This window comes from Epinephelus lanceolatus, chromosome 1 (genome assembly GCF_041903045.1).
Source record: "Epinephelus lanceolatus isolate andai-2023 chromosome 1, ASM4190304v1, whole genome shotgun sequence".
Lineage (NCBI taxonomy): Eukaryota > Metazoa > Chordata > Actinopteri > Perciformes > Serranidae > Epinephelus > Epinephelus lanceolatus.
The window spans coordinates 17,827,710-17,854,025 of record NC_135734.1 but is presented as its reverse complement, the minus strand read 5'-3'; the positions used below and the strand labels follow the sequence as shown (position 1 = coordinate 17,854,025).

General features: G+C 41.6%; 1 protein-coding gene across 3 annotated transcripts in view; it reads left to right on the top strand.

The window, feature by feature from the left end:
- The window catches only part of slc2a9l2 (solute carrier family 2 member 9, like 2), a 172,563-nt gene that overhangs the window by 39,024 nt on the left and 107,223 nt on the right, over window positions 1–26,316 (top strand). For all 3 annotated transcript variants that reach the window (XM_033626739.2, XM_033626738.2, XM_033626737.2), the window contains exon 7: window positions 23,484–23,616. In XM_033626739.2, the coding sequence (XP_033482630.1) occupies window positions 23,484–23,616 (133 nt within the window). The remainder of the gene's footprint in view (window positions 1–23,483; window positions 23,617–26,316) is intronic.

Sequence of the window (26,316 nt, the reverse complement as noted above, 5' to 3'; positions counted from 1 at the left end):
ACAATAAAAGCCTATTTAGAAAATGGAGGGATTCTCTCAGCCGAGGCTTTTAATTTGAAGGAGAATCAGGAAGTGTTGAGTTTGAAATGACGACGCAATGTGTTAACTTTATGAAGACAACAGGAGCGGATAAAAAAAGTAAATATATAAACACACAGAGGGATTAATAAAATGTAGTTTGTTTCAAATGAAGCTGGGAGCCTCTGCAGTTGTGGTGAGTAAAAGCCCCGCCGCTATTTGTTAATGTTATTACTTTATGTCAGTCTCCATTATGAGGATGTACCATTGTTTGGTAGCTTGATGCTAATGACAGTAACGTTAACTCAGCGGGTTGAGAAAGTGCCTCTGCTGTTTCACACCATCATTTCCTCCTTTTACTCTGTGTGGCAACATCCCTAGAGGAAATATTAAAAACGCTGGGGTGTTGTTGTCATACAGTTGTCTACGGCAGCAGATCGTTCTGTGTTTCTACTGGTCAAAGTGACGGCTGTGATGGGAAAATTGGATCTCAGTGAAGGGCAAGTGATCCATAACTTTAATTTTGGAGACAGTGGGCTCTAGTTTCCTGGCGCAGCGCAGGCTGGCACAGGGTGGCGAACCCCGCGCAGAGCTAGTTTCGAGCAGCGCAACCCGAGGCGCGCTCAGTTTGGTAGTTTGGCAGACAGAGGTGTGCTGAGATGGGTGTGGCGGCGCAGCAGGGTGAGGTGTCGACAGATCCAGCTTGGCGCAGTGACAGTTTCGTGCCAAAAGGCTTCGCCGAAGGTGCGCTAAAAGCTCGCCAGCTGAAACAACATCTACTGTCAGCGCAGGCGGAGCGCAGCCGGTGTAATCCGAAGTTTGGCTGACCGGCGAAAGTGCGCACACGTCACCAAAACCTCACAGGCAGGTTTCCAGAATATCAGGCACATTAATAATGCAATAAATACCCAAAAAAACACTATTCAATGCAACTATCTGCAATCAGCACATAAATGTATCTTTATATCGACTGTCCCGTCACATCTGATGTCAGATCAGAGGGGATTGGCACCATTTGGCACGCGTAATGGAAACCCAACCTGATTTGATTAACAAAACTAATGAGTTCACATCCCTCTCAGCCAACCACAAACAGCCACAGCATCAGATAGGGAGTATATATTCAGCATCTGTCATCTTAGAAAAGTCAAAAGAAAAGAAACAGAGTGAGACTGCGAGAGAGAAAGAGAGAGCGCGTGCACGAGAGAAACGCAACATTGATTTACAATTGTGGTGACCTCCTCCCAGACTACCTTTGCATCATCAGCCCGTGGAGGTCTGCTCGCAGTTCCGTATATTCGGACACTGCGAGCTTGGACCTCCCAGACCAAAACATCAGTTTCCTCCTGGGAGAAGTTTGGCGGTCTGACGCAGCTGCTCTCTTCTGCCATGGCGAATTCAGTAAACTCTCATTACACCTTCACGCGGCGCATTTAAGGGCGAGGAGAGGGGCTCATTTGATTGGTGTGATGTGTGTAAAACCCACTCCACGCCTTCTCTCCTCCCTCTTTCCGACTTGCGCAGGTAGGAGGGACGGAGGTGGGACAGACGAGTAGCTGCGCCAGCGCGCACGGTGTGCCAAACTTGCAAAATCCGCCTGGCCACACCCAGTTGGCGAAGCGCAGGTGCGCTGCGCCTCCGCCTCACCCGGTCTGCGAAACTAGAGCCCAAAAACTGTAGGCTTAGTGCCCTGTGGTCCATTGCCCAATAGGAAATGTAGAATATTCAAAAGTACTTTAAAAGTACTTGAGTTACTTTTCTTAGGGAGTAACGTTGGAAGTACTTTTCTCAGGGAGTAACGTTGGAAGTACTTTACTCAGGGAGTAACACAGTAAAGTAACTGGTTACTTTTTTAAAAAAGACGAGTAGCTTTTTAAAAAAGTAATGCAGTAAAGTACTTTGATTACTTTTAACGTAACCCTTACCCAACTCTGCTGAGCACACACTCGTTGTCTGTTTGGCATAAAATCTTTCAGCTGTGCAATTAAATATTTGATGTGGATTGACTTATAAAGAGGACTGCACTGGACCCATGCAGTAAAGGCTCGCAATCAATACATGTAGTGAAATTCAAGAGAAATGCCAAGAGTAGATCACATATTGAAGAGCTGGAACACATCTACTCAGGCTGGGTGAATACATGGAAAGATGTAGCTTCATTTCATTCATTCAGGCAGGAAAATTCAAAATGAAACCATGACATGAAAAATAATCATATGAATAAGTTAATTGCTGTGTGGTCTGTGATGTTTCAGCCTTTGTGGTTCCATCAAACTTTAAAGTCACATGAGAGTGGAAGTATATATTTTTTTAAAAACCTCCACAAATGCATGGCACAACATAAAAAATGAAACAGAGAGTGTGACTTTAATTCTGTTTTAGACAATAAAATAGACAGGAGAGGATTACAGAATAACAGTCATCATCTAAGAGCCCATGGTGCAATCAAAACTTTACTATCTTCATCAGATCTTGTAAATATTTGGAGGGTGAACAAGCTACAACAGGTGAGACATACTTGGCGAAAATTGACTTTTTGGTTTCCTTTAAAATGTTTACATAACTCACCAACATTATAATTAGTGATAAAAATCCATCCACTGGAAACTAAATTAATGACTCTTAGAGGACAAGGATTTCTCTGAGGCCACAAAGATCTTTAGATGGGACTTTTCAGTGACATGTAGGAACAGTAAACCCTTGAGTCTGCACAGAATGCAGCACAGAATACTTAACAATTCAGCAGCAGAAATAAAGCCATACAACCATACCACACTCATTTAATGAAAATTAGAGAAATTCATAAAATATTAAAAATATACAGCTGCTAGTTATAGGCCATATTAAAAAATACATTTTGAGATATCATTTAAAACTGTCCACTGAGACAGCAAGTCTAATATTTAAAGACAGAGTGTTTCATATTTTTGGGGTGTTGTAGCTCAAAGAAGCATCCCCAAAAGTTTTTGGGAACAGTTGAAAGAGCAGCTGTGGAAGATCTCAGAGTCCACTGAGGATCATAAAACCATAGGGAGTCTATGATATAAGAGAGGGCAAGGCTGTTACGTACCTTAAAACTAGTGGAAGGACTTCAAAGTCAATTGTAAAAGATACAGGTAGCCAGGGTAAGTTTCATAAAACAAGAGTTATATGCTCTCTTATTTAAGTTTTGTTAAAGTGCTGGCAGCAGCATTCTGAATGATCTGTAGTTTTGTAGTGGATGCTTAAGGGGGCAATCACACTGAGATGAAACGCTAGAAGTGCGACACCAGTAAAACAATTGTTTTCCTATGATACGGCGTGTCTGACCGGTGTTCAAGCGTCTTTTTAGACGGGCGTTTTTAGATGTGCGTAGACGCTGAAAAGTTAAAATATTTTCAACTTTTTGAGTGTCAGAAGCCAGTAGCACCAATCAAATCAAATCCTCCTTCCTGTTTCGTTGTGGCAGTTACGGCAGTTTGGTCAGTTACGGCAGTTTTACGGCACTTACGAGCGACAGACAACACAATACAGTCCGAAGATGAGAAATTTATCCTGATAATATTTGATTTTGAAGAATTATACAACACACGCACACCTCAGTACTAGTTTCATGTAAGCTACTGTCTCTACTGTCTTTGAGGGAAACACTAGATTCAAGGGGAGATGACAGGAGGTGTGTGTGTGTGTTGAGCACGCACCCCCGCTCCACAGGCGCTCCTTGCTGTTTTTTTTTTTTGTCTAGTGCGCATTGAATAAGCGCTTCCAGCGTTTCAAGCATCTTTGAAGCGTCCGTGTTTCTGCGTCTCATTTCTGTGTGATCGCCCCCTAAGGCAGGCAGGAGTATACAGTGTTACTATAGTCAGGACGACTGGAAACAGAAACATGAACAAGCTTCAGTAGGGGCCTCAGCTTCACTGTATTAATTAAATGAAAATGCAGTTTTGGTCACTGAATTAAGATGAGCTTTAAAACTGTGACCAGTAGGGACTGGATGCAGAGGGGTATTGCAGTACTTGGGGACCTTTACAGAGAGCAGGACCTCAAATCTTTCAATGAATTGCAGGCCGAATTTAAGTTGCACAAACAACAAGATTGGCAATCAACTTTTAAGCCCTCCTTGGCCCCCCAAAATGCAGAGACCCCCTCTTTTATTATCTCGAGCTACGGTTAGGATCATGAAGCCTCACTTTATCACTCTATGCTATTACAGAAATGCAGCACTACCAGCTCCCTGAAAATCGCGTGGAAAACAGATCTCGGAACTTCATTCACAGAAAATGAGAGGACTAACATCCTGCGTGTCCTGTGATATTCACAAAAGGTTAATTCAATTCAACATTATCAACAGAATGTATTGGACCCCTTCTAGACTGTATAGGGCTAAGATTAAAGGTGACCCTTGGTAGTGGAATTGCCCTGACGAAGGAACATTAATCCACGTCGTATGGGATTGTCCTAAAGAACGTGACTTTTGGACATCAGCTCATGATTCGATCCAGAGAATTATTGTTCAGGCAGTCCCCTTTTACATCCATCTATTTCTGTTGGGGGACCCATCAGCCTTAAAAGATACAATTCAGTCTATTTATTCTGAGTCCAGACCACTGTATGCTGGGGAGGAGACTGCTCATTCAACAATGGAAATCAGCTCACGCACCATAAATCACTGAGTGGTACAACCTGCTGGGTGGCGGCATAAGAAGGGGTATCCTTCTCTCTGCTGGGCAGCATAGAAAAGTATTATTTGAAATGGGAAAGATTTCTTGATTACATTAATGGCGCTTAAAATGTCTATGACTTAGCTCCCTTCCATGTTCATACTCTTATATACACCAAGCTTTTGCTTATTTGGCAATGCTTATAACACAGCCTCCATTTTTTTTCTTTATTTTGTACTCTCACTTTACGTCCACTTGTTACTTGTTTTTTTTTGTACATGTACATGTACATTGTCTTTTTCGTAGTGTATGTCTTAATACTCTGTGTTAAGTTACACATGTATATATTCTAATTTACTTCTTGCTTTTTGTTTGTTGGTATTCCCATGGCCTCCAAAAATGTAATTAAATGTTTATCGTAAAAAAAACAGAACAAAAAACAGAAGTGATCAGAATCTAAAATGATACTGACACTGCTGCCAGAGGCTATTGCACAGTTCAAGGAGAAGAAGTAAACACAACAAACTGATTAATCGTCTAGGCTCGTGGCTCACAAATATAATATAATACAAATATAATATGAATGTAAACATTATACTCCCTTTAGCATGAGGAAGGAGAACTAGAAAATAAAGAAAAATCAAGCCAAACTTTTTTTTTAATAAAAACAAAGTAGAAAAATCACAGAACTCATAATTAATACTGTTTTCAAAGAGCCCAAAGATATTATCAGAGAGAAACATTCATATTTTTGTAAAATATTTTCCTTCCAAATCCTCCAGTTCTGCTTTTAAAAACCAGCACAGACCCTTTATGTAGAAACTTCATCTAAAATAAAATGTTTATGTGAAGGACTGATCACAGAGGAAGAGCTTTAATTGCCACTAACACCCTTAAAAGCCCAGGCCTGCATGGAATACCAGTCCACAATTATCAGACCCTTTACTGCTACATTAAAGTTCCCACGTTGGCATGTTGTAGTAGTGCAATTATAGAGAAAACTGAACAAGAAATTCACGCCTGGTGAATTCCAGCAATGAAGTGAGGAGGACCAAAAGCAGACAAACACACACAAGGCAGGTATGAAAGGAAAGAGGTCATGAACAGGAAACAGGTCAAAATCCAGTAAAAGACGAAGGCAGACTTCATGACAGAGAGGCTGATTTCTGTTATTTTAAAACAGGAACACAATGGACAGTATTAAGACCCAATAAATCTCAAAAATTGAGGCCACTCACATCACAGTGCCGTAATAGAAAAATCCAGTTGTATTAAAAGGTATCACCTACAGCAACATTCATTCAGACCAAACAGGATTCATGGAAGAGAAGAGTATGAAGTATAGCATTTGACAAATGTTAGACATTACAGAAGTTTTTAATGGAGTAGGAGAACATTATTGCATTATTTCAATTTTGGTTTGTCAAGAATGATTTGGACAAAAAACATCATATAAAAACTCAAAGATGTACAATAATAAATAATGATGAATTTTCAGAAACAGTATATTTTCAAAGAGTTCTGAAACCAGACTGTCTTATTTAACTTATTTAATTTAGCTAAAGATATTTTAGGTCAAAAAGTACAAAATAACAGTGACATTAAGGGACATTTATTTATGAAATTAGTAATATAGAATAAATATTGTCACTGATGGTACAAATTTCACAATAACACCAAATGTGCAATTATCGTCTGAAGTGAAGACTTGGAGTAATTTTCAAAGACACCAGGACTGAAGCCAAATTATGATAAAAACATAATCAGGTGTACAGCATCACTGAAAAGTAAACATTTTAATCTACCCACTAATTTATCTCTCACATGGACAAATGGACCAGTCAGTATACAATGATATGATATGTATCCCACAAAACTGAACCCAAATACACTTTGAAAGTAAACTCCAGAGATTACATCATATACATACACACAGTATCAGATATTAATGTTCTCACTCATTCCTTCAGAAGAATTTTTTTAAATGAACAATTTATATGGAATAATCAACCAGATAAAATCAAAAGAGCATACTTACATAATAAACTTGAAGAGTGAGGCGTAAAACTCTGAAACCTAAAAGGATTAAATAATTCTTTAAAATCTTTCATGCTAAAATTATGCCCTAATCAACATCAAGAATATTCAGAAGCTTCTACCCCATATTTGAAAAAAGTGCTTTTTCCTTATGTGCAGCTTAAAGTTACTGACTGTATACTATATACAGATAAATTATTACTTACCCCAAAAAATGCTGCTTATCTTTGGCCTTAAACAAACCAGCTTGTGTAGATGTTTTTAATGATGTCGAGGAATCAATCTCACATATGCTGTCCAGTCCAAGCACTTATTTTGAGATCAAGTTAAAAAAAATGGATAATGAGTTGAAATGAAAATTATACTATCAACTTCATAACAATAATTTTAGGAGACTTACTTCGGTGAAAGCGAATCAGAAATCAATCATATTGTCATCTCAGAAACTGAAGATACCCCGTGCACAGCCGTGCCTCTCTCCTGGGTGCCAGGCGGTGCAAAATAAACCGCATGAACCAAAAAGGAAATTAAAGTTCCAGCCCACACCAGGATACTCAGAGTGACTCTTAATTTATTGACACCTTACATTAAAAACAAAGAAAGGAGCGAAGTACATATTTGCATGTTGCTTCATCAGAGTTTGTGCTTAATCACCATGAGGTGTGCCTTTCAAATAATCACCTGCTGATTAGCAAAAAAAATCAAACAGGTGCACTACAAAACATCAACAATAAAGGCAACAGCCACTGCAATTCCACTTTACAGAATTTATGTTAAAGGCGCTGTATGTAAGAATGTGGCCAAAACGGTTACTGCACTCAAATTCAAAATACTGCCGCGAGTCGTGTCTGCCCCCCCTCTCCTACAGATTCGAGGTTGCTGGACAGCGGCATGCTGGAGACTGATTTGTTTGCCTACGGGCGGCTGCCGTGGCAGGGCTGCGTCGCCGCGTCCTTGATCTTTGGTTTTCCAGCTGACCGTTCGACCTTCTCTGCTGCTAACGCTGCTGCCGGGATACAGCTGAGGAGGAGCTGGCTGCTAATGCTATGTACCGGGACACTGCTAATGCTGCTTGCCGTGCTGCTGTAGCTCAGTTGTAACTGTAACTGATGCTGAGACTCTACTGACTGCGTGACTGGTAGACGGCGGTGGGTGGCGCAGCAGGCCAAAACACAAATTCAAAACATAAACATGATTTGCGGACTGTAAAAATGTTTTTTAAATGCGAATATTCTGGCTGTACTATTGTTGTCGGTGAGATCAGTATGTTATGTTATGAATAAACATTATTCCTTAGTCTCTGTGACATATTAGGAGGATTTTACGACTATTTGCTTTAGATTTCTTACATATAGCTCCTTTAATATAAGTATTACATTTCCTTAGATAATGACATACCATTAATGCATGAGTACAACAGAGGATGTGTAAATCCAGACTGCATACCTTTTCATACCACAAATGTAAACCTACAAAAAACATAAATATTCTCATAATAATATATCAAAAACTAATAGAAAACTGGGTGGGCAAAAAGTCCAGCAGTTTGAGAACATTTCTCAACACACATTTGCAAGAAATTTTGGGATTTCACCATCTACAATCAAATGATTCAGAAAATCCCAAAAATCTCTGCATATTATGGGCAAGGCTGAAAACCAACACTGAACGGCCATGACCTTTGACCCCCTCAAGCCGCCCTGCATTAAAAACAGACATGACCATTTAGATGATAATACTACATGGGATTGGGAACCCTTTGGAAAACCACAGTCAGTGAACAAAGTTCGTCGCTGCATCTACAAGTGCAAGTTATGATTCCACCATGCAAAGTGAAAGCCACATATCAACAACATCCAGAGACACCGCCAACTTCTCTGGGCCCGAGCTCATCTGAGATGGACTGACACAAAGAGGAAAAGTTTCAGGTTGTTTTTGGAAATCATGGACATCATGTCCTTGGGGCAAAAGAGGAAAAGGACCATCCAGATTGTTATGACGGAAAGTTCAAAGCCAGCGTCTGGAATCTAACGTGTTGCAGGCATCAAATTCAGAGAGTGTTTTACTACAAATGAACCAATAAAGTTTATCAGTTTAAACATTAAATATGTGGTCTTTGTACTGTATTCAATTGAAAGGGGGTCAAAAAGGATTTACAAATCATTCTGTTTTTATTAACATTACACAAAGTGTCCCAACTTTTTTCAAAATGGAGCTATAGAAAGATTAATATCAAAACATAAATTGAAAACTGCCCAAAGTTACAGGGACAGCTGGGGAAAGGATGGGGATTAAAAAGTGACTGTATATATAACTGGCCCAGGTATATAGTTGGTTAATTTGGGGAATACAGAGCCTGTTGATGTTTGCTGGCTTGTGCTCTTCCTTTCCATCTTTTGCTGGAACGCTGCTGCCAATGGAAACTTGGAACACTCTCTTCATAGCATCAGTTCCTGTGTATTTCTCCAATTCAGCCTGGGATGGTGGACGTGTCCTTAATTTCTGATTAGCTACCTACAGTGCTGTCCTGACATCCCCTCTGTTTCACCCCAATTTGCAGCTTAATTGCTGTACCTCTTGTAACTCTCACGTCTGCCATGTGATCTTAACAACCTCAGCGCCTCTCATGTGACATCAAGGTGCGATTAGGTTTAAATGCCAAGGACCTCTCCAGAGCTGATGAGGCCTCATGGTAGATGAGTGGCAGAAATCCTCCACTCTACAGCTACAGTCATGTCAGTTGACGTCCAAGTGTGAGCAGACTCCTCCACTGGCAGTTAATGATTTCCCATCACTTCATTTCTAGGCAAATGAATAGTGTGTGTCCTCCGCAGTCACTTGTGTAATAAAGTCACGTATTTACCCTGCACAGTATTTGATTGGTGCTGTCTGTCCCTCGTTTTAGTAAGATGGCAACAGGAATTCTCAATCACACCTTGTTTACCCTGGAGGAAATCTTATCCATTCCCCCCACTCACCTTAATGGCCACAGGTTTCGTAATTTCGACTCTGGCTACCACTGAGGCATTTTCATGACAGGGATCCAATCCTCATCTACACACTTGATTTTTCATGTGCTAGGTTTTCAGTTTATCTTTTAGGGATGAAAGCAGACATTAGCCTGAGGCAGTCACGCTTTGAAAGACAAATTCGGTTGTGTAATGTGAAGAGAAGGCCAATGTTATAAAGCACTCCTCTCTTGGCATATTCTGTTGACTTTAACTCACTGCTTACTTTTGGCACTGTATTAAAAATTAATGACTGAATACATTTCCTCCAAATTGCTTTCCCAAATTCAAAGCATGCATCTTTTGGCAGATGAGTCTGTTGATAAAGCGTGAGAGCCGTGATCTGTGTAAATGTGACTTAATATCTGAGGGTGAACTGGCATTGCTGTTGCTGGTCCTCAAGGTCAGACCAAATCTATGTCTTACTAAACAGATCTGTGTCATGGGAAGTTGATTGCTCCTCTGTTTTTGAGAGTTAAAACTCACACAAAACAGTGGCAATAGCGGCTGGTGAGTGATTTAAAGCTCATTATCCCTGTTAGATCAAAGACGCTACCTACTTCATTGATGAAACCTAAATTGAGGAGATTAGATGACCTTTACAGCCCTGATTTGAAATATGTTTAAGATAAGAATACTAAATAAATAATAAAATCAGAAAATACTGACATTTTTACAATATTATTTCTGGTGGTTGTAATCACCAGGCTTATAGGGTTGTAGATTTGGCTAATCAGTCCCTCCAGGACTTTGCGGGCTCCTTTTGTGATTGTTGTGGCTTGAAATGTTTTATGTCACGGCAGCTTTTCTAAAAGAAATTGTGATGCAAGTCTTTTGTTTATATCATGATAAGAGGAGGGGCTGAGCGGATCAAAAGCCTATGCTGTGTGCAGTTGTACAGTGACATGAAATTTTACCCTTTTTAAAAAGTCAAATTTGCAGTGAAGTTGCGGTGTCAGGACAAAATTGCAAGATTGTGCAGAATTCATGGGGAGTGACTGAATTTGCGTTAATTGTTGTGATCGCAACATCACGAAATCCTGGAGGGACAGGCTGATATAGCACAGGTTAACATGACATTGTTCTTGCTATAAAAATTGTGGAGATAGTGGATGTAAGTGCCGTAAGGGCCAAGGAGGTGCAAGATTTGAAACTGTAAAAATGACCTTAAATAAGAGAAAATTAAGTGTGTCAGATGATGCTTTATGATGTGGATTGTGTGATAAATCGAATAAAACTATAGCTGTACTTTGATGCCTCTGGAAACATCTTCAGTGATGTTCCTTGAATCATCAGGTGTTTCGGGTCTTTCAGCATCATACATCCTCCTCCAGGCCAGCCAGCTGAGGCTGATCAGATCCCAGCTTGTGTCCAGTTGGCTAGCTAGCTACTTTGCTACCCTCATGGTTCTCCTCTCTTGAGTCACAGCCATCTTGAGGCCTTCTCTGCTGCTTTGGTGGTGTTGCGGATGGCTCATCCCTTCCTCACTCCTTCAATGACCAACAAACTTTGCTCTGCTCTCCATCTGGCTTGTGGACAGCCACGGATCAGTCCCTTGTACTTGGTGAGCGTCCTTTCACAGGCTTTTTCCAGGCAGTCCTCCAGGTAGTCTTCCAGGCAGTCTTCCTAAGGGACAGAACCAATTGTTAGGTGGCCTAAAACAGGAGAACAGTTTCTGGTCACAGGGTGGTGGTCACAATGCGGTTGGGGAACTTCAGTTACTGCTTAAGGTCCTACAACAGCTGCCAGTCTCTGACAGAGGCCAGGATGCCTGCAGATCTTATTGTAGTGGGTCTTAGCTTCTCTCCAACTCTGACAAAGGTGATTGCTTATATGGGTGTAAATGCTTGACCCCTTTATTCCTGCACCAATGGCTTCAACGAGACCCTTTAGGACTTCATCATGTACCACCTGTACCATCTCTTTTCATGCTTGGATCACAGTGGACATGCTGGTGATTCCACTTTGCCCCACAAGTGTGGGTTTGACAGGGTGGTGAGCACATTATACACCACCTGGATGAGAAACTTTATCCACTGTGACTCTGCTTTCCATAGCTCTGCAAAAGTCTTCGTCCTCTCGTCTGCATTGCAATGTTGTTGTCTTCTACGAGTGCTTTGTTGTAAGAATGACAGACTGTAAATTGATGCAAGTTTTACTTATAAAAACCCACTGGGTTTAAGAAGACAGAAACCCTTGTAGTTTGCCTTGACTGTTAACTGTGTGAATGATTGGTCCATTAACCAGAGCAACAGCTGTTTCTGCACACCTACTGAGACAAGATGGCATGGGAATGTTCAGCATCTGGATTTGTCTGTGCAGTTGTTGGCGCATGGTAACATACTTCAAAGCCACAAACAACTAGGTTGCATCCACATCCTGTTTTGTTTGGGGCTTATACTTTGTACCGTGACATATGTGTGGAACACAGTATTGGAGATTTCCAGCTGTGTGTTTGCTTTCATTCCAGCAATGATGATTTAAGAACAGCAAACATATTTCTAAGCCAGCAAATTTTGGATGAAGCTCCTTTTTTTATTTTACGTAATTTCTATATTATCGCCCATGTCTATATTACGTGGAGGCTTGAGCATTGTGATTTATCTGCATTCTGTTAGCTTCTCCACTTCTGTTCCATGATTTGCTTTGTATCTAATTCAATGGAAGAAAAATATATTATGTGTTTCTATGCCATGATTCATGCTTTGGATTAAACATGACTACCACCTTTTAAGCTATTTGACTTTGATGTCTGACCTTTAAATACAGAAAGTAAAATATTTTCAAACCGAATTTATTCCTCTCCACATCAATATATTTTTACCTTCAAGTAAAGTGAGGGTAGAAATTGATATTGTTTGAAATGTGAAATATGTCTTGAGCTGCAAACCCCCTCGTTCTTGGTTGTATTTTTAAAGGATTTGACCAAGTTCTGTGCTCCTGCTTTCTTTCTGTGTCCCTTTGTGCTGACATTTACACACGGGCATAGTGTTCAGGCTTCTAGCAAAGTGGGCACTCATTTTTAATTTATAAGTATTGGTTTGCCCCATCCATCATTTCGACCTACAGACCACCACCTTTATAAATATCATTTTGAGCCTTAACGCAGTCTCTGTTATGTATTCATGTCACCTCTTTTGTACCCTTCAGGACCACCTGTTTCCTTGTCATTTGAGCGCGAGCATCACAGACATCTGTGACATATCCAATGATAATGCCACCATGGTTTTTGCAAGACCGTGGTTGCGAGACTCAAACAGGTTTCCTCTCAGCAGAGGGTTCTGTTAATGCGGGCTGGTCTAAGTTGTCACTTTGTTGGGTGCAAGATGGTAATAAGTTTTGACAAATGATAATTACTCTAACCTTCATGCATTGTCATTGACCTTCTCCCAGAAGGGAACCATGTTTGTTTCAGCATTACAGCAGGAGCAGGCTTATAGCCAGTCTGTCACTGAACTCCACAGAGACACTGAACTCATCAGCATGCCTCAAACGCAATTTTCACCCGTAAGGTTACACTCAGCCACCCTAATGGGCCCTTATCTATAGGCTACTCTATATCATCCATCACACTTGCCTTTGGCTTCAGAGGACTGTGTAAATGGACAAAAAAATCGATGGATTGTTATACGTGGGGATGGTCACTGTAGTGCAACGTATTTTAGATGGTTGCCACACTCGTTGTCAAACACCAGAGTTATATAGTATCCTAAAGAGAGCATGTGAGCGGAGCGGGGAGCGGGAGGATTTTGTGTTGAGCGAGGAGTGGCTATTTTTTTAAAACGTGGAGTGGAGCTTTATCTCTCGCTCCAATTTCGCTCCGGTCGCTCATGCCCCACCCAGAATGCATCTTTGCACCTGCGCACACCCACACTATTTTCTTTCAAAACTATAGAATTTACTGTGTACTTCAGAAAAGAAACTGAGAAGAGAAGCAGCGGTACCTTGGAGAACGGTCCCTAACTGTGGGGAGAGGCGAGAGGGCTTCGGAGGTCAGCCGCTTAACCTGGTCTCCTCTATACTTTGACTTATTTCCACCCTGCCAGCGGTACCGTGTAGAACGGTCCCTAGCTGCAGGGAGAGGGCTTCAGCGGAGAATCTACCAAGCTCATGTTTTATTGGTGCTGTAGCATTGTTCCGACCTCTCATTAGTCCGACGTCCCGTTGTTCCGATATGTGATTATTACTGTATTTGTGTACCATAGAGGATCAGCAACGCAACAAAAGTAGGCTACTGGTCGAGATACAAGTGTCATAGAGAGGAGAGAGTGAAACACCATAACCTCCTGTTATTAACTCTGGGGTCGGGGTTGTATGGAGAGCTTTCCGCGGTGCTGAATGGCTCCCGGCGGGCGTATTTCTGCCTTGATGGTGCACCGCGACCGGCTCTGGGTCAGCTGGGAAAGGCTTGAGGCGAAGCAGGCTCATGGCTTATGTGTTTGTCACTTTCTTTTTCATTTTAACCCACACCATGATCTTTTCCTGACCCTAACCAAGTGGCTTTTGTGCCTAAACCTAACCAGACCTTAACCACAGGGCATCATGATGATTTCGGAACAACGGGACTTCGGAACAATGGGTTTAATATGGTCAGAACAATGGGTTGTCGGAAAAATGGGCAGACCCGGTTTTATTTGTGAATAGAAGATTACAGGTTAGGGTAGTACGACGCAGTTTTTTTGAGCGGAGTGTTGAGCGAGTGGAGCAGGATAAAATTTATGATGGAGTGGAGCGAAGAATGTGCAGAACCGAGCGGACGAGCGGCGCAAAGTGACAGGTCTGCGAGCGAAGAGCGGAAATTTTCACCCGCTCCGCTCCGCTCACATGCTCTGATCCTAAATTACTTTGATATTAGGTACCATGTATGTGGTGTATATGTATGCTTGTAGCTCTGTGAAGTTTAACTGTGCAGTAAACAGTATCCAATACATCCACACACAAGGAACAAACTGCAGAACAAGAGTAGTTGATCATTCAGTGTTTTTGCAACATGGCCCTTCATTGTAACTGCATTGTGCAAGACAAGCTGAAAACACTAAAGTTAATCAGACTAAATTTCTGATAAACATTCAGCTGTTTTTGAATTGCCATGATCCTGGGTTTGTTAATATTCTGTTATCCTATGGACTTTGTTTTCTGTTTGTGTTCCTTGTTTCATGTTATTGATTCATGTTTAATCTGCTTCCTGATTTATTTTGTAGATTCTCCCCTCGTGTCATGTCTGGTTTTACTTCCTGTCTTTGTGTGTTTTCCCACCTGTTTTCTGTCACACCTGTCTCGTTAGTCCTTCCCTGTTCCCAGAGTCTTCTCTTCACACCTGTTCTGTATTAGTCCTGTTTGCTCCACCCTGGTGTTACCCTCCACACCCTTGTTGCTAGCAAATCTCCATTTCCCTCCTTTTGCCCATGTTGTCCTACTCCAGCTGTGTCTCGTTCTTGTGATTAGTTTTCTGTGTATTTCTACCTGTGTCATTTTGTACAGTTTTGTACAGTCATGCTCCGGCATGGAGCGGGACCTTAATAATGAGTATTGCACAGAATAAGCACAAACAAATTGGCACTGCTGATATAGGAGGTGCTAAGGCCCACTGTAGCCCCAGGGGGACATTAACCACTGGCTATACGCTTTGTGGGTCCTAGTTTATTCTCCTTAAAGCAGTCGGTGGAAACGCATCTAATTTGTATTTCTTTGGTACGGCATTTAAAAAGTTTGCTTAAAATCTGAGGGACTGTTAAATGGAGATATGGGTATTGTCACATTGTTTTCACACTGTTATTAGATACACTGTGTGTTTAAAAGTATCAATTATAGCCACTTTAAGTAAGTTATTGACCCTCCTGTAGGGTTGAAATCTTAGAGGAATACCAAGCCCCCAAACTGTAAGGGGCCCTGCTTTAATAATTTAAGAATGGGAAAGCAGACACCTGCTTGGTCCAACTTGTCAATTTGCTTTTCTGAAAAAGCAACAGGAGAATAGGCTTATATTGGAGGTGACATTCATTACAAACAGCTTCAGGCAGAGGGATGAAGGGCTTTTCTTCTGATCCTAGCAGATCTCCACCTGTATTCCACAGGCTGAGATTGTGGTGACGTGAGGATTTTACCAACAAGATTTTCATTTTGTGAGAATTGAATGTGGAAGGGGTATTGTGTTTATCCTTTTTACAGACTTACAATAACTCCAGAGAATGGTGATGGGCAGACTACTAAGTAATGATGAAGGAAAAAGCAGAATGCTTTCAGTGTAGGTGTCGTTTTTAAACTTAAGATCATTTGGCATGCCATAGGCATTGCTGGATTTATAAGGGGAAAAAAAGTTCTTATTTATACTTAACTTACCACTTTATTGCTCCTCCAGGTTAACGGAACACTGAAATATAAATATCAGGTAATCTCAAGGTTTTTATCCTATAATGCACCTTGTAACCATTATGCATTAGTTTCTAACCAGCTAGAAGTGATTGACAGCCAATTTAATCTCACCGCCCACTGTGGAAAGAAAGATTTGCGATTAATTGTTACTGCCTCTACCAAAGTAAAGACTTGTACGAAGCAGAGTCACTTCTTGCTTGGGGAATAGCCAGGCCCGATAAAATAGTTAAGACTGACACGACACAGATAATACTGGCTTGTATAATTGGATACATCTCAGATGTGGGCCACCCGACATTTTCATTACCTCTGTCTCAGAGGTTACCTGTTCACATTAATCCCCTGACTGACTTTGTGGTGGTCCTCCTGCAACAGCAGTGTGAGCTTCATGTAGTGCATATTCTCCTCTGTTTCATTCCTCTGCTCGAGACAAAAAAAGATGTGTTTCAATGTACAATGTACACCCTGCAGCCTCATGGATTGTCAGAGATCACTAAAAGGAAAAAGTGTGAGGCTCGTGAATAAACCATTTGTCTGCTTTGTTTAGTTTACTGTGAATGAGTATCACTGCAGGTCATAGCACAGCTTTCTGAGCTGTGATTTATTTTATCACCGGGATGATGGGATCAGGGCCCAGGAGGGAGACACAGGCTGGTTCACCCAGCTTGGCCCAGTTGTGCGTGTGTGTGTGTGTTTGTGTTTGTGTGTGTTTGTGTGTGTGTGTGTGTGTGTGTGTGTGAAGCAGAGAAGTCCAGCCTGATTATTAGGCCTTGTATGTGCTGTATGATTGTTGGATTGTTATCACTCCTCCTGTCAGTGTTCTCCATGCTGTAAACCTCCCTTGTTAAGCATTCGGTCAACTTTTTTGTTTGTGTCTGTGCATATGTGTGTATGCGTGTGTGTATCTGTCTGTCCGCAGCTAATCTGGAATACTACTGGACCCATCAGCCTAATATTTTGTGTGTACATTTGATTGTATGCTCAAGAACCTCTTGTAGCTGCAGTGATTCACAGTTGTTGAAAAACATGTTTTATTGACTGTTTTATACCGTCACTGACTGCTGACTCCTCACCTCTTAACCAACTGGTAGGGACTGCAAATTTTCCAGAAATCAGCTCAGCTAAAAACATCAAGTCTTACTGTCTTTTGCAGGCCACATTTGGCCTTCGTCAGGCCCCCAAACCCTGACTTCCATAGAAAAGTTTAGTCTCATCTTGAACCATCATTACCTTCACCACCATGTGGACTATAAGAAAGCCAGAAGGGACAATTACACTGGGCTAAGGCCACATGGTTGCGCCGCAAGACTTGATTTTGTTGCTTGGGTCATTTTTATGCCTCCATGCCAATGAGAGCCGTGGCCAGAGGCATTATGTTTTCGGGTTGTCCATCTGTCCGTCCGGGCCATTCTTCGAATATCTCACGGATGCCTTGAGGGAATTCTTCAGGTTTGGCACAAACATCCACTTGAACTGAAGAATATGCTGATTAGAATTTAGTGGTCAAAGGTCAAGGCTGCTGTGACCTTGCAAAACAGGTTTTTGGCCATAACTCAAAAATCATACGCTAATCATGACAAAATTTCACACAAATGTCTGCTAAGATAAAATGATGAAGTGATGACATTTTATATCCAAAAGGTCAACGGTCAGTTTTACTGTGACATCAAATGCTGCAAAAACACTTTTCTGCTGTTATCTCAGGAACAGAAGGGGAGACATTTGGTCAGATACTGAATTGGTGACACTAATCTTGAAACTGTGCTGATTGTAAGATCTTCTGTGCTGCTGGGGAAGATGTGTGTGAAGCATCCATGTTTTCGCACACATAGATGTAAACTGTGAGTGCAACATGACTGGTGCGTGGAGTTATACAACTGCAAGGCAGAATTCTAGTTCCTTAATATTTGTGGTTATACCCTAAATAAATAAGTAGGTTACGCAATTTAATTATGTTTATTCTCATTATTTTCTACTTGGTTGTGTTTAAACCTATAGACAAAGTTAATTCTGTCAAAAGTCCAGCTATCGATGACAAGAATAAAAATTTGTGGCTGTCTTTTAGTCATTAAAAAATACATTCATTCTCATAACTGCAATGTCTCTGCATTTCACATGAAGTGCTTGTCGGCAGGAGAACTCAATCTGCTCTGTGCAGTGTGCCATGGCTCAGTCAAAAATATACGAGGCACATATTTTTCTGGGATGATCTGAAATGCACTGCTGTGCATCTGTTGGAATTGTCTTGAGTGCCGCTATCAGCTCTAACGGCTGCCTGGCTGAGATTTGCACCCTACTGACTGCATTTTTGTAGTTTTATTTTTTGGGGGCGTGCTTGTTAATAGAAATAATCAGTTTGTAAGTGAAGTTAACATCAGCAACTTGTATTATATCGTACTAGAAAATAATACTGGGCAAAAAATTGATTTTGTTTAGGGTGTGTGTAATACAGACCACAGAAATCAATGCTTTACAACATGAATTCAATTCTTCGTATGTCACAGCAGCCTCCGAGAGGTCTAATCCAAGCGCCCACTCTCATCTCCAGCTGGGTTAAGACAGCATTCCTACAGTGCAGCATGCCTTTCACTTTCACACAGCTCACACAGGATTTAGTACACAGAGGATCATAGAGGAGAGTTGGACTGTTTCCAAGCCTGTTTTATCAGTCAGAGGCAAAAAGGCCTTCATCTTCCATGTTTTTCCTATTCTAAGAAAACTCTCTAAAAGGCCTTACTGAGAAAGATAATCAAGCTCAAAACTTCAGCAACATTGCACAAGATCACTTTCTGACTTACTCTCTCAGTCTGGGCCCTGGTCTTCTCTTCCCTTCTCGTTTTTAATTATTGTTAATTACAAATTTCATACATCCTCTATTTAGCTTTTTTCTTACTACTGAACTACACCCGCCAACCATATCACTATGCAGAAGAGAGCATATATCTACTCATGAATGAGAGGCTCATGACTGTGACAGTGCAAGATGTAAGCATAAATGGCATCCTCCTCTGCAGAGCTGTTATGTTAGCTAGCTCAGTGGTGCTAGGTGAGCTAGCAGTAGATGCACGCATCCTTGTATGTGGTGATACGGTTGCTGGGTGTAGTTCAGCAGAAAGAAAATAGTTCCTGCATGAAACTGCTCACAACAAGGTCTGTGGGTTATCTTGAGTAACCAGGTCATGATTTCTAAAAATGGACATTGCTGTTGAGTTTTTCAAATGTATTTTTTTCTTGGCAAGTGTTGCTAGTTCCATTATGTTCAAGAGAGAGCAGACATCTCTGCGGCCAATATCTTCAGCACTCGGTTACACACACCAAAACAATCTAGATTGATAAATAACACTACAGGTAAGAGGAAACATAGTTTTGATTTTTGGTTTGACTGTCCCTTTAAAATGTAACATTTGTGGACCGTTGCTGCAGACTTTATGACACATGAGTATGCAGTTAATTTACAGCTCAGGCTGAATACATCACAATTGTCAATGAAAAGTTAATTACATTCTTCAGAAAGTTTTACAGTCTGAGAGGTTTTTTTTCCACCTAGTAAAGGTTAGGCATCTGAATCCCCAACAGACTTCTTCTGAGTTGAGACCTGACATTTTCTCTCCAAAGGGCACCTCCTTTCCACAGTCTCTGCATAACTACATATGTCTCCCCCATGTTTGCTCAAGTGATACCATGAAGCATACATCTGCCAAATAGATGGGGCTGTGCGTCCTGTCATCTTTCCTAAGTGCAATAGTGTGTATAAGGTTTGCACATGTCTGTGTGTTCTAGCAGTGTATAAGTCCGACATCCTTTATTGTGTCTGATGGTGGTGACCGTCATCAACACCAACTGGCCCTCACACTCCTCTTTGTCTTAATAACAAGCCCTGGAGGACATTGACACTGCCAGATATTTGACATTGAATGAATTGCCTTTGTATCAAAAGAGATATGCTGTTTTAACCTAGAACATTTTTGAGTTAAAATCTAGTCTCAGAAATGATGATTTAAAATCCAAGGTTATCTTGAATGACGTTGTTGTTGTTTTAGGAAAACACTTCACTGAAAGAATCATGTTAAAGACCAGCTTCCATGAATCTAGGAGGCTTTGATAAATATCTAGCCTCTGAGGCATATTTTGCAGAAGGCACTGTGTAATAGAAATGAGACAACCCTGATGACTAACAGCATCCTACACTAGTGTTTGGCTATTTGTCTTCTCTGCAGTCTATATTCACTCCATGATATAGCTGTGATACTGACAAAAAAGACACAGTATCCTGCATTAACAACGTTTGACAGTGTTCGGATCTCACTGTATTGGCCTCATAATCAGCTGATCATTCATCATGGCAGTGACTGGGAAAACATTCATTCATTTTCCGTAACCACTTATCCTGTTGGGGGTCTCTGGGGGGCTGGAGCCTATCCTAGCTGACATTTTGCAAGAGGCGGGGTACACCCTGGACAGGTCGTCAGACTATCACAGGGCTGACACATAGAAACAGACATACATTCATGCTAACATTCACACCTACGGGCAATTTAGAGTCACCAATTAACCTGCATGTCTTTGGACTGTGGGAGGAAGCCTGAGCACCCGGAGAAAACCCACGCTGACAAGGGGGGAGAACATGTAAACTCCGCACAGAGCTGCTTCCCCATCCTGGGTTCAAACCCCGCCACCCCCACTGGGTTCGAACCAGGAACCCTCTTGCTGTGAGGCAACAATGCTAACCACTGCATCACTGTGCCGCTGCTGTTGTAACATACTCTAAATCAGTGGTTCCCAACCGGTCCAGTCTCGGGGTCCAGATTTCTGCTTAGTCATTAGTTCAAGGTCCACATAGTTTAATACTTTCAGCATCATACTTGCATTTGGCCATAATGTCAAGCTTGTTTGCTGTCTCTGTCAGGTAGCTATCCATTAGTCACTGACTCTACAGCAGGAAACAGCACTTCAATGTAAAAGCTCTGGGCCGGAAAATTCGCTGTGAGTCATTGAGAATGAGCGCGAGACCCACTGTTGGACCGTGACCCAGTTAGAAGATTTTATGGGGGCAAAACTGAAACCATAAAAGCTTTTTCATTCTATTATTTATCTATTAAGTAATATTGTGACAAACTTTAGACAGATATTTTACAAATTTGCACACATAACATAATACTGTTATTGCTAATTTGCAGCCTTTAACTCCAGGAGATGTTTCAATCTGTCTTGCTTTAAGGAAACATTAGCATGAAGGAATGCATCACTCGAAAATCACAAGTGTTATACTAAGCTTTCACATTCAAAGCACTGCATTAAGCCAATGTCCTGTTTTCTAAATGCAACTGTCCCTTATTGTTATGTTACATTTAAAGTTTCTCTACTGTATGTGACATTCAGAACATTGATATAGCAGCAAACCACAATTTGCTACGTAAAGATATAGTGAGTGATGACATCCTGAGCAGAGAATGAAGTCACGCTCCCTCTGTGTGTTTAACATGAGCTTCTCTGTGGTTTTTTGTGGCAGGTCCAGCTGTGCATGTGTGTATCCCATTTACAAGCTCGTTGCCATGTCGGCCCAGCCATGTTAAAACCGTATATGTGTATGTAACCTACAGTACAGGCCAAAAGTTTGGACACACCTTCTCATTCAATGCGTTTTCTTTATTTTCATGACTATTTACATTGTAGATTCTCACTGAAGGCATCAAAACTATGAATGAACACATGTGGAGTTATGTACTTAACAAAAAAAGGTGAAATAACTGAAAACATGTTTTATATTCTAGTTTCTTCAAAATAGCCACCCTTTGCTCTGATTACTGCTTTGCACACTCTTGGCATTCTCTCCATGAGCTTCAAGAGGTAGCCACCTGAAATGGTTTCCACTTCACAGGTGTGCCTTATCAGGGTTAATTAGTGGAATTTCTTGCTTTATCAATGGGGTTGGGACCATCAGTTGTGTTGTGCAGAAGTCAGGTTAATACACAGCCGACAGCCCTATTGGACAACTGTTAAAATTCATATTATGGCAAGAACCAATCAGCTAACTAAAGAAAAACCAGTGGCCATCATTACTTTAAGAAATGAAGGTCAGTCAGTCCGGAAAATTGCAAAAACTTTAAATGTGTCCCCAAGTGGAGTCGCAAAAACCATCAAGCGCTACAACCAAACTGGCACACATGAGGAAAGGAAGACCAAGAGTCACCTCTGCTTCTGAGGATAAGTTCATCCGAGTCACCAGCCTCAGAAATGGCAAGTTAACAGCAGCTCAGATCAGAGACCAGATGAATGCCACACAGAGTTCTAGCAGCAGACCCATCTCTAGAACAACTGTTAAGAGGAGACTGCGCCAATCAGGCCTTCATGGTCAAATAGCTGCTAGGAAACCACTGCTAAGGAGAGGCAACAAGCAGAAGAGATTTGTTTGGGCCAAGAAACACAAGGAATGGACATTAGACCAGTGGAAATCTGTGCTTTGGTCTGATGAGTCCAAATTTGAGATCTTTGGTTCCAACCGCCGTGTCTTTGTGAGACGCAGAAAAGGTGAACGGATGGATTCCACATGCCTGGTTCCCACTGTGAAGCATGGAGGAGGAGGTGTGATGGTGTGGGGGTGTTTTGCTGGTGACACTGTTGGGGATTTATTCAAAATTGAAGGCACACTGAACCAGCATGGCTACCACAGCATCCTGCAGCGACATGCCATCCCATCCGGTTTGCGTTTAGTTGGACGATCATTTATTTTTCAACAGGACAATGACCCCAAACACACCTCCAGGCTGTGTAAGGGCTATTTGACCAAGAAGGAGAGTGATGGAGTGCTGCGGCAGATGACCTGGCCTCCACAGTCACCGGACCTGAACCCAATCCAGATGGTTTGGGGTGAGCTGGACCGCAGAGTGAAGGCAAAGGGGCCAACAAGTGCTAAACACCTCTGGGAACTCCTTCAAGACTGTTGGAAAACCATTTCAGGTGACTACCTCTTGAAGCTCATTGAGAGAATGCCAAGAGTGTGCAAAGCAGTAATCAGAGCAAAGGGTGGCTATTTTGAAGAAACTAGAATATAAAACATGTTTTCAGTTATTTCACCTTTTTTTGTTAAGTACATAACTCCACATGTGTTCATTCATAGTTTTGATGCCTTCAGTGAGAATCTACAATGTAAATAGTCATGAAAATAAAGAAAACGCATTGAATGAGAAGGTGTGTCCAAACTTTTGGCCTGTACTGTATATGCTCTGAATTTTGCACTGAGCCACTTTAAATGATCATCACTGCTTGCAGAAATTCTCAGTGAGATTATGATATGCATCAACGTATTTCACAGAGCATCACTTTGGTTTGACTTCTTTTACAGTATGTTATAAATCATCTACCACGTCTGAAGCTTTGATGTTGATGTTTTGTGGATGTTTTACTACAGGAAACCAGGTGGAACTACCTTTTTACCTTCCTGGCGGTTCCCGCTATGCTGCAGCTGTGCGTGCTGCCCTTCCTCCCTGAGAGTCCTCGTTATCTACTAATAGAGAGGAGGGATGAGGCTGGAGCAGAAAGAGGTATTGTATTCACTACAGACACAAATATGCCATCCCTCCCTCTCACATACATCTGCAGAATGCAGACATGCTGCCTCACTGTAGGCTTTAAGGCCTAACAATACATTTGGGCTTGTTATGTTTTACTAGCAACTATCTGGCCTGTGTACTAATCACATCCACACACATCTGGAGCTTGACAAAATGATTCCACAGGGGGAAGAGTGTCAAGGTACCACGGCACAAATGACCATAGTATATCTGCAGAGCATTGATAGAGTTGTTAGGCAAGACCACAGGCTCATTGATTACTTTACCAGTGCTGAGATTTGTGGCTTTTACAGTATTTTAGGTTTGCTTTGGCTCAGGCTTCAATGTGCAAAACACTTTAAGGACAGGTTCACAATTTTTCTGTCTTCAAACAAAAGTCAGGTGCCCATGTGACCATCAAAATCATTCTTCCTAGGATTTAGGAACACAGTGCTTTGCCAAATAAATGAATAAATTCATTAATAGCTTATTAAATAACCTATCGTGTCATCTACAAGACAGACGGTGGATAGTGGGCTTGTTGGTTCAAACTAGATGCCGAAGCTCCTTGAAACACGCTGATTATCCATGGAGTGCTGCCCATTCCTTTCACTGCCCAAGTTGAGCAATGGGGCTGTTCACACTGGACGTACCATGGCCCTGAGCTCCATGGCTTGCAATCTGCAGTGATAGTTTCAGTGTCTGGTCTGTTTTTTCTTTGAGCCGTGAGTGAGTCTGGCTTGAAAACACATATAATCAATGAATGATACAAAGGCTGTACTAGGTATGATATAGATTATCTTGATTCTTTTTTTTTTTTCATTTTCCGTAACTACTCATCTTGTTTGGGGTCACAGGGAGCTGGAGCCTATCCCAGCTGACATTTTGCGAGGGGCGGGGTACACCCTCCAGAGTCAGAGTATCCGGAGAAAACCCACGCTGACACAGGGAGAACATGCAGACTCTGTGCAGAGGGGCTCACTCACCCCGGGTGGTTCCCCCACCAGGAGCCCTCTTGTTGTGAGGCAATAGTGCTTACCACTGCACCACCATGCCCTCTTGCTGTGAGGCAATAGTGCTTACCACTGCACCACCATGCCCTCTTGCTGTGAGGCAATAGTGCAAACCACTGTACCACTGTGCCGCCTGATGATTTGATCATGATAAATGATAAAATATGCACCCCATGCTTCCACTTTTGTCAGTTGTGTCTAAAATGAGAGGAAGAGAGACCAGCAAACACACACAAAGAGACACACAAGCAGCCAGAGACAGAGCTCTATATGTGATTAGAAGAGAGCAGAGGAGCAGAGGAACAGAATCGCTCGCTGACCAGCATGGAGAAATGTGCAAATGGTATGAACAGCCAGGTGACTGCAGACAGGCCGCTGCGCAACAGTTGACATATTGGGGGCGCTTCTGCGTCCACTGCGAAAATGATGCTTGGTGCACCATGTCCTTTTCCTCCTTCACCTCTGCCACTAAACCTGTGATTAATTACTCTGTTCAATAGGCCACTTCTTCATCGAGCTTTTTTTCAAGTTATTTAATATGAAGTGTTTTATTGCCATTTAAATGTAAGCTGCTATATGGCTATTTGAAACATATGTCCGGTAGTTGTTTTTGGGATTCCAGAATAATAATAATAATAATAATAATAATAATAATAATAATAACTTTATTTGTATAGCACCTTTCAAAACAGAGTTACAAAGTGCTTAACAATAAAAACAGTTAATACACAATAGAACAATTAGTGCATAAAAACAATAAAACATCAAATAATTTAAAAACAAAAAAAAAGTTACAGTAATTACCATCGGTTAAGAAAAAGCCATATGATAAAAGTGAGTCTTAAGAAGAGATTTAAAAGAAGACACTGAGTTAGCCTGCCTGAGATCTCCAGGCAGAGAGTTCCAGAGCTGAGGGGCCGGAACAGCAAAGGCCCGGTCGCCTTTAGTGACAACACAACAATTTGGAACTAATAGAAGGGCCCTGCTGGAGGATCTCAGGCAGCGATCAGGCTCATAAGGGGTTAGTAGGTCACAGATATAGGCAGGAGCCTGACCTTTCAGGGCTTTAAAAACAAGCAGTAAAATCTTAAAATCAATTCTAAAACTCACAGGTAACCAGTGAAGGGCAGCAAGGATTGGTGTTATGTGGTCACTTCTCTTAGTACCTGTTAAAAGCCTGGCAGCAGCGTTTTGTACCAACTGCAGTCTTTTAATGTTTTGTTTGCTGATGCCAGAATAAAGTGCATTACAATAGTCGATTCTGGAAGTGATAAAAGCATGGATGACCTTTTCTAAATCTGCAGGGGAGAGGAATGACCTGATTTTGGTTAGCTGTCTCAGTTGGGCAAAGCAGGACTGAAGTACTCTGGTCACCTGGACATCAAAAGACAGTTCACAGTCAAAAATGACGCCCAGGTTGCGAGCCTCTGTACGGACATTATTAGACAGTGTATCCAGACTAGAGGTGAGATTGGTGATGGTGCTAGTGCTGGGGCCAAAGGGGGTGATGATGATTACTTCTGATTTAGAGTCATTCAACTGCAGAAAATTTTTGGACATCCAGGATTTGATTTCGGCCAGACAAGACATAATACAGACAGCATCAGAGGAACCAGGCTTTTAACGGGACATATAATTGAGTGTCATCCACGTAACAGTTTAAGTTAATGTTATGTTT